Source organism: Geotrypetes seraphini, chromosome 7 (assembly GCF_902459505.1).
Source record: "Geotrypetes seraphini chromosome 7, aGeoSer1.1, whole genome shotgun sequence".
Lineage (NCBI taxonomy): Eukaryota > Metazoa > Chordata > Amphibia > Gymnophiona > Dermophiidae > Geotrypetes > Geotrypetes seraphini.
Window position 1 is genome coordinate 158,227,819 of NC_047090.1, and position 17,108 is coordinate 158,244,926.

Below are 17,108 nucleotides of genomic sequence, written 5' to 3' on the forward strand. Positions count from 1 at the left end.
GCGCACGGCCTCTTTAAAAGCGTCCAATCGAATGAATGGAATATAAATAGGAGCCAATGGGAGCGAGGCTCTGACTCCGTATATAGGGGGGTGCGGCGCTCTCGCGCACAGCCACTACTTTCGGGCATAGAGGGCAGTAGGGAGAGGTGGAAGTAGGGTCTTAGCTGCGCGTCAGTTTTCCGCATCTCCCAAGTGATCCCCAGGTAAGTTGCAATTAAATGATCCTACTATTGGTTAGGGCTAGGATGATGTTGGGTAAAGGACCAAAACCCGATACATTTTTTTTTTGTTTGTTTGTTTAATAGGTGATGGCTGAAAAAGCCATTTATTACGAAGATAAACGATTTTTTTTTTTCTTAAATCTGAATATGTGGTTTGCTGGGAGTTAAATTTAGATGCATCTAAGGAGGCACTTTGTCTATCCGGATAAGAGACGCGTAGAGAATAGGATAGCGCTGGGAAACGCTCCACTGGGAAGCCCTCAAAAGAGGAAGACGATGGAGCAGGATCGGACCTTGTGAGAAGTAGCTGCCCCCCCTCCCTGCATCGCTGCGGGTCTGGGTAAAACGAAAGATCCGCTCTTCACGGGACTGGCTGCGGAATCCAGAGAGTGCGGCGAGGGCAAGAGCTGCGACCGAGGAATGCGGAGACGTCTGCGAGTCCGGGCTGCATCCTGCGTCCTCTAACGTCACCTTGTTGCTGCTGCTGAGCCGTACTGGGCTTACTGCAGGCGGGAGATTAATGAGCCCGGCTCAGCCCGGCTCCTTAGCCGCTCCTCTGCGGGAGAGGAGGAGGGGGGGGGGTGCAGTGCAGTGTTGCCGGCATGCTGCATGCATACACCTGCTTAATAACTGGCGTTCCGTTTCTCTCCCTCGCCACTGGAGGGCGCGCAGACCCATACGGTGAACTCGATGCGTTATCGGAGAAAAGTGGTCCCGCTGTATCGAACGCAATAGCCATTACTGCATTATGGAAAAGTCACTCTCTTATTGTGCCGCTTCTAGCCTAACCGCAGGCAGACGTGATTGGGGGGTACCGAACTCGGTGCAAACTAATCTTCCGTGGACACAAATAAAAGAAGGTAGCTTTCTGGGGGGGGGGGGGGGGTTTGTAGTCATAGGGCTGGCTTCAAGACTGATGCAAAGGCATATTATACCTTAGGGACCCTAGCTTTAGCCAACTAATCGGGTCTTTTCCAGATAAGCCCCGCCACTAATGCAAAAAGTGCACGGGCAAAAACTTAAGCCACGCCACTTTATAAATTATTAAACTATTGAAGCCCTCCAAGGAAATTATTCACATGATTTGAATGACGACTCGGGGGGGGGAGGGGGGGTTCAAGGGGGCGGAGCCCCCCCTCGTATATCACTTTCCCCAAGTATTCACTTAGCATGGTGTTAGCTAAAACTGTGGCGGGGGTTAACTTTTTGGCGGGGCTTATCTGGAAAAGATCTATCTTCCTCTCCACCCCTCCCCATACCAAGGCATCCTGCACTTTTTGTGGGTGGGGCTAATATAATTTCCAAAAGTCACTTATCTAGGCGAAGGGACTTCTTGAAAATTGCCCACCTTTTCTGTAGGTAACAGTACACACTTGATTTTTTTTTTCCAGTCTGTTGGAGTTCATTGCTTTGTTTTGAGAATGCTGCTTATTCTCTAATATTTCACTAGTGATGACCACATGTAATGGCTAGGTAGTGGCTGACTGGCTTGTGACCCCCAAACAGGACAATGTTTCCCATGAGGCTCTGCACCCAGGGCAGGATTAGTTCATCAAGGGCCCCTAGGCACCCAAGTACACTGGGCCCCCTGCCCCAACATACGCCCAGCAGAGGGAAGCTTTGAGCAAGCAGCACCGCTTCCAAAATTACAGTTCCTGTTGCCTTTCTTACCCGTGTTGCTTGCTTGTCTTACTTTCTGTTGATTGGGGGAGGGTGGGGCTGTTTGCCGATCAATGCTGGAGGGGCCCATCGCCATTTGGAAAAAAACAATGTTGATGCCCTCCATCGGGCCCCCCCTGACCATTTTGGGCCCTAGGCACGTGCCTACTCGGCCTATTGGTTAATCCTGCCCTGTCAGCACCATACCTTAACTAGTAAGGCCTGGCTCTTGCTGTAAACTTAATGCCAGCATTGACATGCTTTGTAGTAGCTGCTCCGAGGGCTGTGTGGTTACTAAAATGGTGCATGGCCTTTGTCATAAGGCATATGGGGATAGACTTAAAGATCTCAATATAATTTGGAGGAAAGAGTGGAGATATTTAAATATATACGTAGCGTAAATGCATACGAGTTTTCATTTGAAAGGAAGCTCTGGAATGAGGGCATAGGAGGATGGAAGAGGTGAGAGGCTCAGGTGTAATCTAAGGAAATACTTTTTTTTTTTTTTTTTTTAAGAATGGGTGGTAGATGCATGGAACAGTGTCTCTACCACCTCTTCTGGGAGACTGTCTGAATTCAAGAAAACCCGGGATAGTCACGTGGCATCTCGAAGAGGAGGCGATGATTGTTACCATGGATGGGCAGACTTGGATGGGCCATTTGGCCTTTATCTGCCATCACGGTTCTAGGTGATATGTATAGTAAACACGTCAAGCAAGCAATCACAACATTAACAAAGAAGTAAAGGACAGCTATGACAAAAGGACACTGGTGAGTCACAAACGGGACACTTGAATTATGAGCTGATCTGTTGTGATGTCTAGGAGAAGATGGTGGCCAGTGCCCTTGATATAGCTGAAGGTGAAACAGGGCTGGCGTCGGGTCTGGCAGAAGTACCTCGTGTGAAAAATATTGCGGTTTGGAAATCGGCATGGGTACATATATATTTGTACCAGCGAATGGCTGTGTGACTGTCCGACCATGAAGATGAAGTAACTTACTGCTGTGATACTAAGGCTCCCTTTTAACGGAGGTGCGCTTGCGCCGGATTAGCGCGTGCTAGCTGAAAAACTACTGCCTGCTCAAGAGGAGGTGGTAGTGGCTAGTGCGCATTGTGCCGCGCGTTAAGGCCCTAACGCGCCTTCGTAAAAGGAGCCCTAAGACTTTGAAAAGATTTGTTTGTGTTGAAGAACCGAGATAATGAAAAATCTTGCCAAGTATTTTTTTTTTAACCAATGACTGCTAGTCCCTATGCAGGACATGTGGATTTTTTAAGTACAGAGGTCTTTTGTCATAACTGGCCTTTACTAATATATTAATATTTGGTTATGCCTGATATATTTATATTAGTAGTTCATTAAATATATTGTTGTAGCTAAAACATATATGAAAAAATGGATTGAGGAAATACTTTTCACTTTTCTTTTCTTTTTTTTCTTTATAGGGCTTCAAGTGTTCGTTGCTGCCTGATTTTTAGAACTTGTCCTTGTCGGAACAGCTTCTTGCAAGCTATTATTAGTCTTAAATCCCCCTATACTAGCAATAGCTTTATTGTGCTTTATTTTCTTAAACTTGATATACACTTATTTTATTAAATTATTTTAAAATATTTATCAGTATCAAAATTGTAATCGTTTCCAACTAGCCAATTTTACTAGTCATAAAAAAACTATACTGGCTGCCCAAGGGAATTTTTCAAGTACCTTTCTTATTTCTAATCTTAATGTATATTTTCTGTAAACCGCTTAGAACCTAACGGATGTAGCGGTATATAAGAAATAAATTACATTACATTACATTTTACGTTTGCGTGCCTTTGCTTCAAAACCATAACAGGCTCATTCCCAATCTATCCCATCATTTCAAATTTCCAGGCATAACTTTGCACGTAGTGCCTACTTGTTCGCCTTTCCATCCTTGAAGGGCTGTATCTACTGTGTTTCCCTGAAAATAAGACTGTCATTAATTTTGGGTCCAAAAAATGCACTAGGGCTTACTTTCAGGGATGTCTTATTTTTTTTAATGTAAAACAATTTGCTCCTTCCTGTCCTCCACCCACCTCTTCCTCTTTTCTTTCTCTGCCCCCCTCCCATGTGCAGCATCTTTCCTCTCCTCTCACCTATCCCCTTGTGCAGCATCTTTCTATCCCTCCCTCCCATCCCCCTGTGCAGCAAAACTCCACCAACCCTCCTGCTGTGAGACTGACATATCTCTGCTCCAAGGCCTCCTAAAGCAGCAGGGGTGGGAGTTGCTGAATCGACGAGTCCAATTTTTTTTAGCAAATCAGGCAGCATGAGTATCGGGAATATTTGGGGGGGGGGGCTTCAGGAGTTAATCTTAACTAGGGCTTATTTTGGGGGTAGGGCTTATATTAGGAGCATCTTTAAAAATCACGCTAGGGCTTATTTTCAGGATAGGTCTTATTTTCAGGGAAACATTCCAAGCAGGCAAATGGAATAAATGTTTAGCCAACTTTATCTCGAACTTTAATTTTTTATATCACAATATCGCAATACCACAAACAGTTCAGAGCGGTTTACAAAGGAAGAGACTGTATACAGACAACAATAATACAAAATTTTTCAAATTACATTAGCATGGTAATATTAATCAGATTTTTTCCTGAAATTGTTTTAGAAGTACATCAAGGCAGAAGTGGAGTCAGAGATATTTGTCAAAAGTTTTGATTGACTTCCTAAAAGTTTGGTAAGAGTGTGTTTGAGAAAGTTGGTTAAACATTTATTCCATATGCCTGCTTGGAATGATAACATTCTATCAAGGAATCTCTTATAGATACAGCCCTTTAAGGATGGAGAGGCGAATATGTAGGCACTACATGTACAAGTTATACCTGGAAATTCAAAATGATGGGATAGATTAGGGATGAACCTGTTATGGTTTTGAAGCAAAGGCAAGCAACCTTAACAATAACTCTTGCTTCCAAGGGCAGCCAGTGTAATTTTTATTTTTTTTTTTTGTAATACGGGCTTACCAGCGATAACAATTGGAACATAAAAGCCAAGTATATCGAAATGTTAGAAAGCTTTTCTGCCTAGTTGAAAATGATTGTTTGGCATATCAATGAGGGCCAAGAGCCAATTATCTTTGAACAATAACAAGCTATTACTCATCATGACGGGGGTTGCCATACAACAGATCATGAAAAATTGGGATAGATTTGAATTATAGGTTTTGGTGTAACTCCCTATGTCATATTTAAAATGGAAAGAGTAATTGCCATGCAGCAGAGGAATTTTAGGAAATTTCAGGATATTTGGGATCCATTAACAAAATATTGTAATGAATATCATTTTTTTCCCCATTAAATATGCACATCCAGGGTGGGGGGTATTTTGATTTTCTTATAAGTGCAAATGTGGAGAGGAGAGGGTTATGTCTTATGTTTGATGAAAGTCATTGTATATGGGAAAGGGAGGGTTATGGGATCTGAATTAAATTTTAATAGGATATTAAGTGATATATTTAAATATAAATTGATGTTATATAAGTTTTTTAAAAATGAATAAAGAATATTAAAAAAATTGATTTTGATATTTTAAAATTTTTTTAAAAAAAATTTAAGAAAATAAAAGTATATTAAGTTTAAGAAAATAAAGCACAACAAAAATATGGCTCGTATAGGGGGATTTAAGAGACTGATAGCTTTGCAAGAGGCTGTTCTGACGGACAAGTTCTAAAAATCAGGAAGCAGCAAGCACTTGAGGTCTTATCTCTAAAGAAAAAAAAAGAACAAAGGTATTACCTCAATCCATCATTTTTTGATAAGGGAATTTTGTCATTGACAAAAATATTGTAGGCAAAAGTGTAGCAAACACATATGACGTATGAAAGTGTGTAGGTTTTGATCGCTCTCTTGAAAGATCATCCTGAAGTTAAATACAGTAGCCTGCCACATGCCTTAGGAGCATTTTGGCCATCAAAATGAGGCACCTTGTGCTCTATGGCCTGGCTTACCCCTTGCTTCTATCTCTGTCTAGTCGGATTAGAAACATAGAAGAGGACGGCAGAAAAGGGCTACAGCCCATCAAGTCTGCCCACTCTGCTTAGCCACCCCCTGTCTATGCCCTAATGACCCAATTTCCTTATCTTGACCCTCGTAGGGATCCCACATGGGTATCCCATTTATTCTTAAAGTCCGGCACGCTGTCTGCCTCCATCACCTGCACTGGAAGCTTGTTCCAATGATCAACCACTCTCTCTGTGAAGAAATACTTTCTGGTGTCGCCATGAAATTTTCCGCCCCTGAGTTTGAACGGGTGCCCTCTTGTGGCCGAGGGTCCCTTGAGAAAGAAAATATCATCTTCCACTTCGACACGTCCCGTGAGGTACTTAAATGTTTCGATCATGTCTCCCCTCTCCCTACGTTCCTCGAGAGTGTAGAGCTGCAATTTGTTCAGCCTCTCTTCGTACGAGAGACCCTTGAGCCCCGAGATCATCCTGGTGGCCGTCCGCTGAACCGATTCAATTCTGCGCACATCTTTACTGTAATGTGGCCTTTACTGTAATGTAGGTAACGGAACACGCCAAGGTCTGAGGTAGATGATCATATCCCGCTTTCTTTTCCTCTGTCCCAGGATCTTGATACCATCATGCCCTTTGGCAATACCCACAACCTGATGAAAATGAAGTACTGTGTGGAAGAAGAGTTTCCAGATCTCAGTAAGCACAATAACCACATGGCCAAGGTGCTGACCATGGACCTGTACAAGAAGCTGAGGGATAAACAGACTCCTAGCGGATTTACGCTGGATGATTGTATCCAGACTGGAGTGGACAATCCAGGTACAGAACAAACTTTTGATCTATGTTGCCACCCCTTTTTACTGTGAAGAGCTTTTTGCAGAAGCACCAGGAGGTTTACGATCTACAGTAAAACCTTGGATTGCAAGTGACTTGGTATGCAAGTGTTTTGCAAGACAAGCAGAACATTTTTATTACATTTTAACTTGATGTACAGGCAAGGTCTTTAATACAAAATTTTTGGGTTGTGGAACAAATTGTCTTGAGTTTCCATTATTATTTCTTATGGGGAAATATGCTTTGATATACGAGTTTTGGATTACAAGGATGTTTTGGAACGAAAACCAAGGTTTTACTGTATTTTCTATGGATGTTGCTGCCACAGCATTTTAGTACTAAAGTAATAGGCCATTCTATTGTGAAGACTTGAGTTACAGATGTTGAAAACACAATATGGATCATACAAAGTTACTTCCAACTACAACGCTGTAATCAAATCACTTTTTATGCCATGTCTCAGAGACCGAGTATACCAGCAAATCCTGCTAGAAACATTTTTCGGTCGAAGTCTCAATCATTGGCAAATGGCATGTAATAGCAAGATTTGCTGGTATACTCGGTCTCTGAGGCATGGCATAAAAAGTGATTTGATTACAGCGTTGTAGTTGGAAGTAACTTTGTATGATCAATATTGGATATATACTTCCCTAGTATTTGATTTTTGGAAAACACAATATGGAACATGGTAAAGCTGGTTCATTAGAGCTGTGGTTCCCAACCCCCCAAGGACCACCAGCCAGTTGGGTTTTCAGGATAACCCTAATGAATATGCATGAGAGATTCCCATATAATGGGTCATGACAGATATGCAAATATCTCATATGCATATTTATTAGGGATATCCTGATAACCCGACTGGTGATCCCCCTGGACAGGGTTGGGAACCACTGCATTAGAGCTAATATGTACTGTATGATGTAGCAGTCTGTACTGAGAATAGGTAAAAAAAACTTTTGCAACAAATTCTTGAACAGTAGGTATGGATGTATAATTTGTGGGCAAGGTCCTAACCCTGGATCTGTATAAGACAATTACCTCTTCTGGCCCTGGATGCCATCCAGACTGGGGTTAAAGAGATACTGATATTATATAGCCAGCTGGAGCTAGTGACAAGGCTACAATTTTTTTTTGACATGTGGCAACTACCAGTTTTGTTTGGGGAGGGGGGGAGTGGTTAGTAAAAGCTATGAAAATGCAACCTACATCATTGACCTTGAATCCCTCCTGTGCCCATGATAAAAGGACTTGTCTCCTTAATTCATCTTGGAAATCAAATATGCAAGCTGTATCTGCTTAGCAACTAGATGTATATAACTTGCTACCCAATATGGTTGACGTCTTGGTTCTGGCTACATAGGTTCTTGTTGACTGTGGTGCTTGATAGACTGCTTGTTTTGACACTGCTCTGATGCCTGTTGTAGTGTTTAATGCACTTCTCGTACTTCTGCATGCAGGTCATCCTTACATCTTGACAGTGGGATGTGTAGCTGGCGATGAAGAAACTTACGATGTGTATCATGAGGTCTTTGATCCAATTATTGAAGACAGACACGGAGGTTACAAGCCAACTGACCAACATAAGACTGATTTGAACCCTGATAACCTGAAGGTGCTGGTTTCTCAGTTCTGCTTCTGTACAGCAGGGCCACAAACTCAGTTCCTCAATTTTCATTGGTCACATGACTTGGGTCTTGCACACTTTCACGTTTAGCTCCCTTCTCAGTAACAGAGTGGTTTTGTTTCCTTTAAGACATATTGCATTTTCAAAACGAAACTTCTAAGTCTAATATTGCAGCATTAACTTTGCACTCCTTCTTCTTTTGCAGGGTGGTGATGATCTGGACCCAAATTATGTGCTAAGTTCCCGCGTCAGAACTGGCAGGAGCATCCGTGGCTTCTGCCTGCCACCTCATTGTAGCAGAGGAGAGAGGAGGGCAATTGAAAAGCTTGCTATAGAAGGTAAAACGGAAATGCAGATTTTGGGGGCTGAGCACTTGTATATTAAATGTAGATTCTGTCCTAGTCAGACTCCACAAATATATTAGACACATAGTAAAATGTATTTTTTCCAAGGTTTTCTTATCAAATACCAAAGAACCACCACCAACCTTAGATATCTAGGTTATAACCCATTTAAACATAGAAACATAGAAACATAGAAATCGACGGCAGATAAGGGCCAAGGCCCATCCAGTCTGCCCACCCTAATGACCCTCCCCTGCCTTTACTTTGCGAATAGAACCCACATGTCGATCCCATTTGGTCTTAAAATCAGGCACGCTGTTGGCCTCAATCACCTGAAGTGGAAGACCATTCCAGCGATCCACCACCCTTTCGGTGAAAAAGAATTTCCTGGTGTCACCGTGCAGTTTCCCGCCTCTGATTTTCCACGGGTGTCCTCTTGTTGCCGTGGGACCCCTGAAAAAGAAGATATCTTCTACCTCGATGCGGCCCGTGAGATACTTGAACGTCTCGATCATGTCTCCCCTCTCCCTGTGCTCCTCGAGCGAATATAGCTGTAATTTATCTAACCGTTCTTCGTACGGGAGATCCTTCAGTCCCGAGACCATCCGGGTGGCCATTCTCTGGACCGATTCCAGCCTCAGCACATCCTTACGGTAATGTGGCCTCCAGAATTGCACGCAGTATTCCAGGTGCGGTCTCACCATGGATCTATACAAAGGCATAATGACTTCGGGCTTACGGCTGACGAAACCCCTGCGTATGCAACCTATGATTTGTCTTGCCTTGGAAGAAGCTTGCTCCACTTGATTGGCAGCCTTCATGTCCTCACTGACGATCACCCCTAAGTGGTGCAAACTGTCTGTTTTCATACACAGATTCAGTAGCACCAGAATCTTCACTGGTCTATCCTTTTTTTTTTTTCATTTTAATTATTTAATTTGATTCGATAATTAACATCAATATAATATTCAGATACTCATCTCTTTATGAAGCATAGCAGGGGATCTTCATCCAACATAGGCTGTTTCGCCCAGGGGGCTTTATCAAGGTATTTCCCCCTAACAAAAAGATACCAATAAATATAACTCAGCCACAGCTAGTCTTAAAGTTTTTCGACTACCCAGCAGAAAACATATCTTAATCTATTAGGTTAGTCTTATTCAATATACTTTAATTTAATTTAACCCGTAGTTTTCTTAGTTACCTTAGTTATGCCGGTTCCATGAATGCTATTCAGTCAATTTCTACAGCAATCATGGGCATATGGAGGCAGGATGTATGCGATGGCCCTTGATCAGAAGTATAGCTGAAGTTGTAGCCATTGGCTAGTGCTCAGAGTACAAAATTTACTTAATTTCAAAACTGTGGACATGGCCAATACTTGAATTTTTATTTGGCCTGTGTGTGAATGAATTGTATAGTGGCAGTTCAGGATGGGGAAAATTGGCACCTTGAACACGTGTGGCTATATTCCAAGCACGTCCAGGTTTTGAAAAGCAAAGTGCATTTATTTCACTTGACTTTCAGCTTTGGCCTGCCTGGATGGGGACTTGAAAGGCAAATACTATGCCCTGAAGAACATGACTGAGGAAGAACAGCAGCAACTGATTGATGACCACTTACTGTTCGACAAACCAGTGTCTCCTCTCTTGCTGGCTTCTGGTATGGCACGAGATTGGCCTGATGCTAGAGGCATTTGGTAAGTTGGTAGAAATTTGCTACACTGCCCTTACAGTGGATAAAGCAAACATGTACTATTAAAACATGCTTCAATATGATAACTATTTTATGGACTGGAGGATTTGTATGTATCTTGTAATGTATGCTTAGTATAGACCTCTTCTACATATTAGAGTTCTTGTTTTCTATGTAGCTATGTAAACTGCCAAGAACTATTGCTAGATCTGGCAGAATTTTAATGCAAATAAACAGGCCTTGGTGCTACTTTGACATCTTGGTTATTCACTTGACAGAATTTCCAAGCAAGCGCTGGCTTGGCCTGTGCTTCTGCTCCTTCACTGTAGGAGTGTAGCCACACCTGAGTGGGCTCCTCCACGTCTTGCTTTGGGCTCACCACAGCTGGGTAGTGTGACATGAGTATGCTCAGTGCCGCCATTGACTACAGCACCAGCTGGCTCCAGATTTCAGCTGGTAGGGCTTGGGGATCCCCATTAGTTAAGGTATCTGATTTTTGGTAGCGATGAGGGCAGGTAAAGAAAATGGGGTTTCCAATTTACTTCTATACCTGGGCAATTGGGTTATGCATCCCATGTTGCAAGACTGCTTGTAGGAAGCCTTATTTGCATAACTTCTGACCATCTCCTCTTACCTTGGGACTGCCCCCTGGTCTCCTTCAGTTGCTTTCCTACAACCAAGATGGTAGGAGCTAGTCTCTTCTGCCCCATGTTTTATTTTCAAGTTTCATGTTTTCTTCACCTGAGCCCATGCTGCAGAGGATCCCCTTGGGGGCCAGCTCTGGCTGTGGGAGATCAACTTCCAAAAGAGCTAGCTCATTATGCTTTAGGACTTGGGAGTACCTGGGGGTCTGCTTCACCATAGGCCTGAACAAGGTGTTTTGCCTGTCTTGCGCCAGGAGAAGCTTTATCAGCTGATTCATGCTTTAAGACAGTACCTGTAGGTCCTGGGGTCTATAGTTGCGACAGATGTTCCCTGGGCAAGGGCTCATCTATGCTTGCTACAGGATGTGCTTATTTCAGTTGAAGTCAAAGGTATCCATTGCGTATACGGCTCCCTTAGATGGCAGAGGCTCAGAATAGTCTGGCCTGGTGGTTGAACATATGAACATAAGAAGTTGCCTCCACTGAGTCAGACCAGAGGTCCATCTCGCCCAGCGGTCCGCTCTCGCAGCAGCCCATCAGGCCCACTGCCTGAACAGTGGTCTCTGACTAATTTTACAAATTACCTCTAATCCTATCCCTATAACCTTACCTCTACTCTTATCTGTACCCCTCAATCCCTTTGTTCTCCAGGTACCTGTCCAGACCTTCTTTGAAGCCCTGTAGCGTGCTTCTGCTTATCACATCCTCCGGTAGCGCGTTCCATGTATCCACCACCCTCTGGGTGAAAACTTCCTGGCATTTGTTCTAAACCTTTCCTCTCAATTTCTCCGAGTGCCCCTTGTACTTGTGGTTCCCTATAGTTTGAAAAATCTGTCCCTGTCCACTTTTTCTATGCCCTTCATGATCTTGAAGGTTTCTATCATGTCTCCTAAGTCATTGCTTTTCCAGCAAGAAAAGCCCCAGCTTTTTCAGTCTGTCAGTATATGAGAGGTCCCCCATACCCTTTATTAGCTTAGTTGCTCTTCTCTGGACTCTCAAGTACCGCCATGTCCTTCTTGAGGTACGGCGACCAGTACTGGACACAGTACTCCAGGTGTGGGCGCACCATTGCACAATACAGTGGCAGGATGACTTCCTTCGTCCTGGTCGTGAATCCTCATCTGTCTTTGTATTTCCTTCTGTATCTCTGCCTGGGTGATCCTTCTGTTGGATGCCAGTACAACTAGGATGTTCTTACATGGACAGTCTGGTCCAGGACCAGTGGTCTCCATCCAAAATGAAGTGGGCTGATTTAATCACCTGGATCTTTGTGTAGTTCGAATGGCTCTTGGACACTTCAAGTGGGATCAGGCAGTGTATTGTGTTGAACAATGCCATGATTTTGGCTTATGTCAAATCACCAGGAAGGCACCAGGAGTTCATCTATGCACCCAGGAAGCTCAGCTTCTCTTTGGCTGGGTGGAAAGCCACATCTTACCTTTTTTTTTTTTTCTCCCCCCCTCCCTCCCTGTACAGTACATATAGCAGGAGTGAACAACATACAGGCAGATTCTCAGCCATCAGACTTTGGATTCAGGGAAATGGTCCCTGTCCCTTAGCACTTTCAGCTGCATAATGCAGATTGGTTCTTTAGCCACCGTCGTGAACCCAGAAGCAAGGACTTGGGCGTGCTGGTGCAGCCCTGGCCACTGGAGTCATCTCTTCACTCCCATGGCCCATGATAGGCAGACCTGCTCTGACAAATCAAGGCACGCCAAGGTCAGGTGATTCATGTGGCACCTGATTAGCTGAGGTGGCCATGTGGCACCTGATTAGCTGAGGTGGCCATGTGGCACCTGATTAGCTGTGGTGGCCATGGTAGACCTAACTTGTTCATTTACAGTTGAATCAGGGACTCAGGCTTCCCTGTTATCCTCATCGCCTTACACAGGGCCCAATTGCACTGCTGGATTCGGGCCATTTTGGACTTACGGCCGGGCTCTAGAGCACATGTCCTTAGTCCGCAAGGTCTATTTGGGCATTATAGCTACTCCTTGTGAAGTAATGTCAACTGGCAGCCTATTCAAAGGCTTGGAAATGTCCAGAAGGATAAGGACCCATGTTCAATGTCTGTACCACTGATTCTCACTTCTTGCAAGATGATCTGGAAAACAGGCATGTCTAAACTAAACCTTAGGTTTGTATACCGCACCATCTCCACAAGCTTAGAGCTCGGCACGGTTTACAGGGTTAGGTTGAAAAGGAGCTACAATGAAGGGTTATAGGAAAGGAGCTAGAAAGATAGAGGGACAGAGTACCAAAGATCTCGGAGTTCAGATTGCCAGCCTTTCTTGCCTCAAGTCCTAAATTTCTGGGGATGCATTCTAGCTGCTCATCCAGATATGGTCAGGCTTCTCAGGGGTGCATTGCATCTTCAACCTCCTTTTGCATTGTTTGTTCCCAACTTGTAATCTCAATCTGGTTCTCGGTGCACTTGCACATCCACCGTATGAGCCTCTGGACCAGGCAACCTTAATGGATCTTAGTCAAAGCAGTTTGCCATTACTTTGACCCACAGGATCTCCAAACTTCAGGCTTTGTCCTGCAGGGATCCTTTCCTTCGGATTAGACTCCAGTGTAATTGTCCTGTTCCCTCTTCTCCAGTAAGTGGCTTTGTTTCCACATCATTCAGGAGATGTGGTTGCCTGCCTTTTACTCCCTCTGTATCAAGCCAGTAAGGCTGTGTTTTGAAGTCTCTAGATATGTGCAGACTTGGAAAGTCACAAACATGTTTCACATGTCGGAGCACTTGTGTGTGGTGGGTCCTGCCTGTTAAGGAAGACCAACTACAAAAGCAACCATTTCCAGGTGGATCTGCATGGCCATCTTCTCTGCCTGTGTTTCAGTCAGGAAACTGCCTATGACTTCCGTGAAGGCTCGTTTTTAGAAGCGTTTTTCTTCCTCATGGGCAGCTTTCCTTGACACTTGTAGTGGCAACTTGGCCCTTCTTACATGCTTTTTACAGTAAAACCTTTTAACAGGATTGACTAGGTTCTTACCTTTACTAATCTTGTAAATTCACATAATTTTCCTGAACCCACCCTGGGAGATACTTATTTGCCCACCTATCTGCCTTATGTACTCCTAAGCTGGACTTAGGCTGGTCAAGAAACCATTTCTAAGAGTACCATCTGATCATGAGGCATCACTTTTTTTGGTAGTGCAGGCTTTGTCTCCTTATAGCACAGTTCCTTTTAGGTCTGTACTGTTTATCCTATCTTACATGGTTCTAAAACTTCAAGTTATGAGCAGATTAGACTTGGGAAGTTTCCCAATACCCCTTCCATTTTATCTGTATCCTCTACAGGTGTGACTTGTCTGTCTGCTTTTGAACTAACTGGAAACCAGGGGGCAGACCTGAGGTGAGAGGGGAGGGTCAAAATTATGTAAATGAGGCTTCCTACAATCAGTCTTGTGACATGGGATTCACTTGTCCAGGAATAGTGTTAGTTTGCAAGAAAGGATTAGCAAAGGTAAAACTGTTCTTTTGTTAATGCCCATCCATGTCTGGCCACACTGTCTTGCTGGCAACACCTCACCTGTCCAAAGGGTTCTGTTTGGCTTGCTTTCAGGTGACTGTCGCAGTATCCCCTGCACTAGTTTCTAGGGCCACAATTTCCAAAATGTTTTGACATGTCTGGAGACACTCCCCAATATACTAAGATTACACGGTAACACTTCTATGGGTCACTGATCTGGTCAGGGCCAAAATTTTAGCATGAGGCAGTTATTGACAGTTCACCAAAGTCTTGTATCATTCAGCCCCTGCATGTTTCCAGCAATTAAAAGATTTGACTAGGGAGATAATTAAGGTCGGAACATAGTATGCTATTTGTCAAGTTCATAGAGATGGAGGTATATTTGCACACACCAGAGCCATTGTGTTTTCAATAGCAAGGGTTAGGCTGTGGAATGCATTGCCAGGTCAACTTAAGTGCAGAATGAACCACCTTATTTTTTTAATGTGAATGTTTGAACAGAAGTTCAGGATTTAAGGCAGCCGTTTCCAAAACATACCTTATGTATAGTTTTGTACCATGTACTTGAATAGAAAGAGGTAACGTCCCCCCTCCCAAAGGAGGAAAAATGGTTGGCTTGAATATAAACGAGGGGGGGGGAATAACATTCAAGTGCAGTACCCTGCTCTGCATCTAGCTCCCCTCCTCTCAATGCTTTGCAGGCCTCCACCTGAAAGTGCTTTGATATGTCCCTATAGTTCAAGACCACTAGGCACATTGCACTAGAAAGAGGTTAGGTTCTTACCTCGGGACCACTGGACATCTACAAGGAACAGATTATTGTTGAAGCCTTGCCTTCTACCTCGGAATCAGTCTGGAGGTGAATGAGAAATGGGGGGAAGTGACATTCAAGTGTACAGTCTACTTTTAAGTCTCTATTGGATAGTGGGACATGAGTAGCTGAGCTCTGACTTACTGGTTGCACATGTTTGTGTAGCTGTGTTTCATAGCTGCTGCTTGAATGTTACAGAGCATAACAGAATTGAACTGTTGGGGATTCTTCCCCGTTTCCCCCCCCTTTCCAGTTTTCATTACTGTGCTACTTGACTGCTTTTGTATGAACTGAGGGGGTGGGAGCAGCTCCCTGGGAAAGTGGTAAGAGTTGAAAGATTGACAGCTTTAATATGCCAGTTTTTGGCTCGCATGAGTCCTTGGAGAGGGAAGTTGAAAGGGTGCACAAACCTTTTAGGTACCAAATGTGTGGATAGCAGTTCATTTGTCACATAAATAGGAAAATATTAAGCCCTCGGGCTTTTTTTTTTTTACCTATATGTAAACTCAACTTGCAACATTGGCTGAAATGCTTTCTGGAACCAATTCTGCTTTACTGAAGACCTGTGACTTTTCCACGTGCTAAATGCTTGCATCTTGTCTGAACCAGCTTCTTCATCTTGTCACATACCAACATGGAAGGAAACTTTGGAACCTACATGAAGACTGTCTGAATTCTAGACATATACTCACTGTCCTGACCTTGTTCTGCCCTTGGGGATGCAGTGAAAAGTACTTTAGCCTGCAAAGCCATAGTTCACATGTTGCCAGACCATGCCTGATGGCAAGGACCTAGAGCCCAGTTCATTCCCAGTGCAAGCCTGTTAAGAGCCCCTGTGCCAAGGGGTGAAGGGGAAACCTTGCTGGTAATTTCAAGACTTTCCATTGTGTACCAGCTAAGCAGGAGCCTTCTCTGTATCTGGTTCCCCCTTTTTTTTTTTTGGGGGGGGGGTTGATACAGCTACCCTTCAGAGCCTCCTATAGGATCAAACAGTTAATAAACACAAGTGTGTAACCAGTTTTCTCAGAGGCACTTGGCTATGGTTAGAGCTGTTGCTGTGCCTTGCATATGAGGCATGCAAATTTGCACGTAAACGACAGGAAAGCCTTAACCCACACTTCTCAAAACTGAATTTGGAACAAGGAAATTACAGCTCTTAAAATAGAAAGAGCTATTAAATACTTAAGTATAGCAAAACCATTCAGATAACGAAGGCGACTTTGATCAGTTTGGTGCTTGCCAGAGGAACAGGAATAAGTTATCCAAGACTTACCTATAGCTCTTTATTGCCCGTGGTTAAAAATCTTGGCATTCTTCATTGAAGGGGGAATGAGGGTTTTTTTAACTTGCCCTAATGGAAGACGAAGCACAAGTGGTAAGAACAGATGTAGGGTAATAGAAGGGGGGGGCTTGGAGAACATAAAAGCCAGTGGATTGAATGATTTAACCTTGGTTATGCACGTAACCATGGTAATCTGCCTGGGTAAAGTGGGCATTGGAACCTCCCCCTCCAGCTGTAAAAGAAACGGGTGTAAATCCCCCACAGAGCAGTGGTAAAACCTTAAATGCAAGGTGACAAGTGGATGCACCCTGAGCTCACTTAGTCCTTGTGGGCCCCCACATAACTGTTCCTAGCTCTTTGCCCTTTCCTCATCTCATTTCCTGGGATGCTGCAGCCAGCCCTGCACAAATTACTTATGAACCCACCATGACACATGGCGGTTCTCCCTCCCCTCCCCCCCCCCAAGGTGAAATCTTGCTCCCCTCTAAAAGGCTGGTTTCTTACAATCCTTGCTGTAACTTCTGGAAAGGC

General features: G+C 43.8%; 1 protein-coding gene across 1 annotated transcript in view; it reads left to right on the top strand.

Moving 5' to 3' along the window:
- Nucleotides 1–47: 47 nt before the first annotated feature.
- CKB (creatine kinase B) overlaps nt 48–17,108 on the top strand; it is a 29,829-nt gene continuing 12,768 nt past the window's right edge. The window contains exons 1-5 of the mRNA XM_033951599.1: nt 48–203; nt 6,476–6,683; nt 8,156–8,310; nt 8,528–8,660; nt 10,194–10,365. Coding sequence (XP_033807490.1) covers nt 6,491–6,683; nt 8,156–8,310; nt 8,528–8,660; nt 10,194–10,365 — 653 coding nt within the window. The 5' untranslated portion in view covers nt 48–203; nt 6,476–6,490. The remainder of the gene's footprint in view (nt 204–6,475; nt 6,684–8,155; nt 8,311–8,527; nt 8,661–10,193; nt 10,366–17,108) is intronic.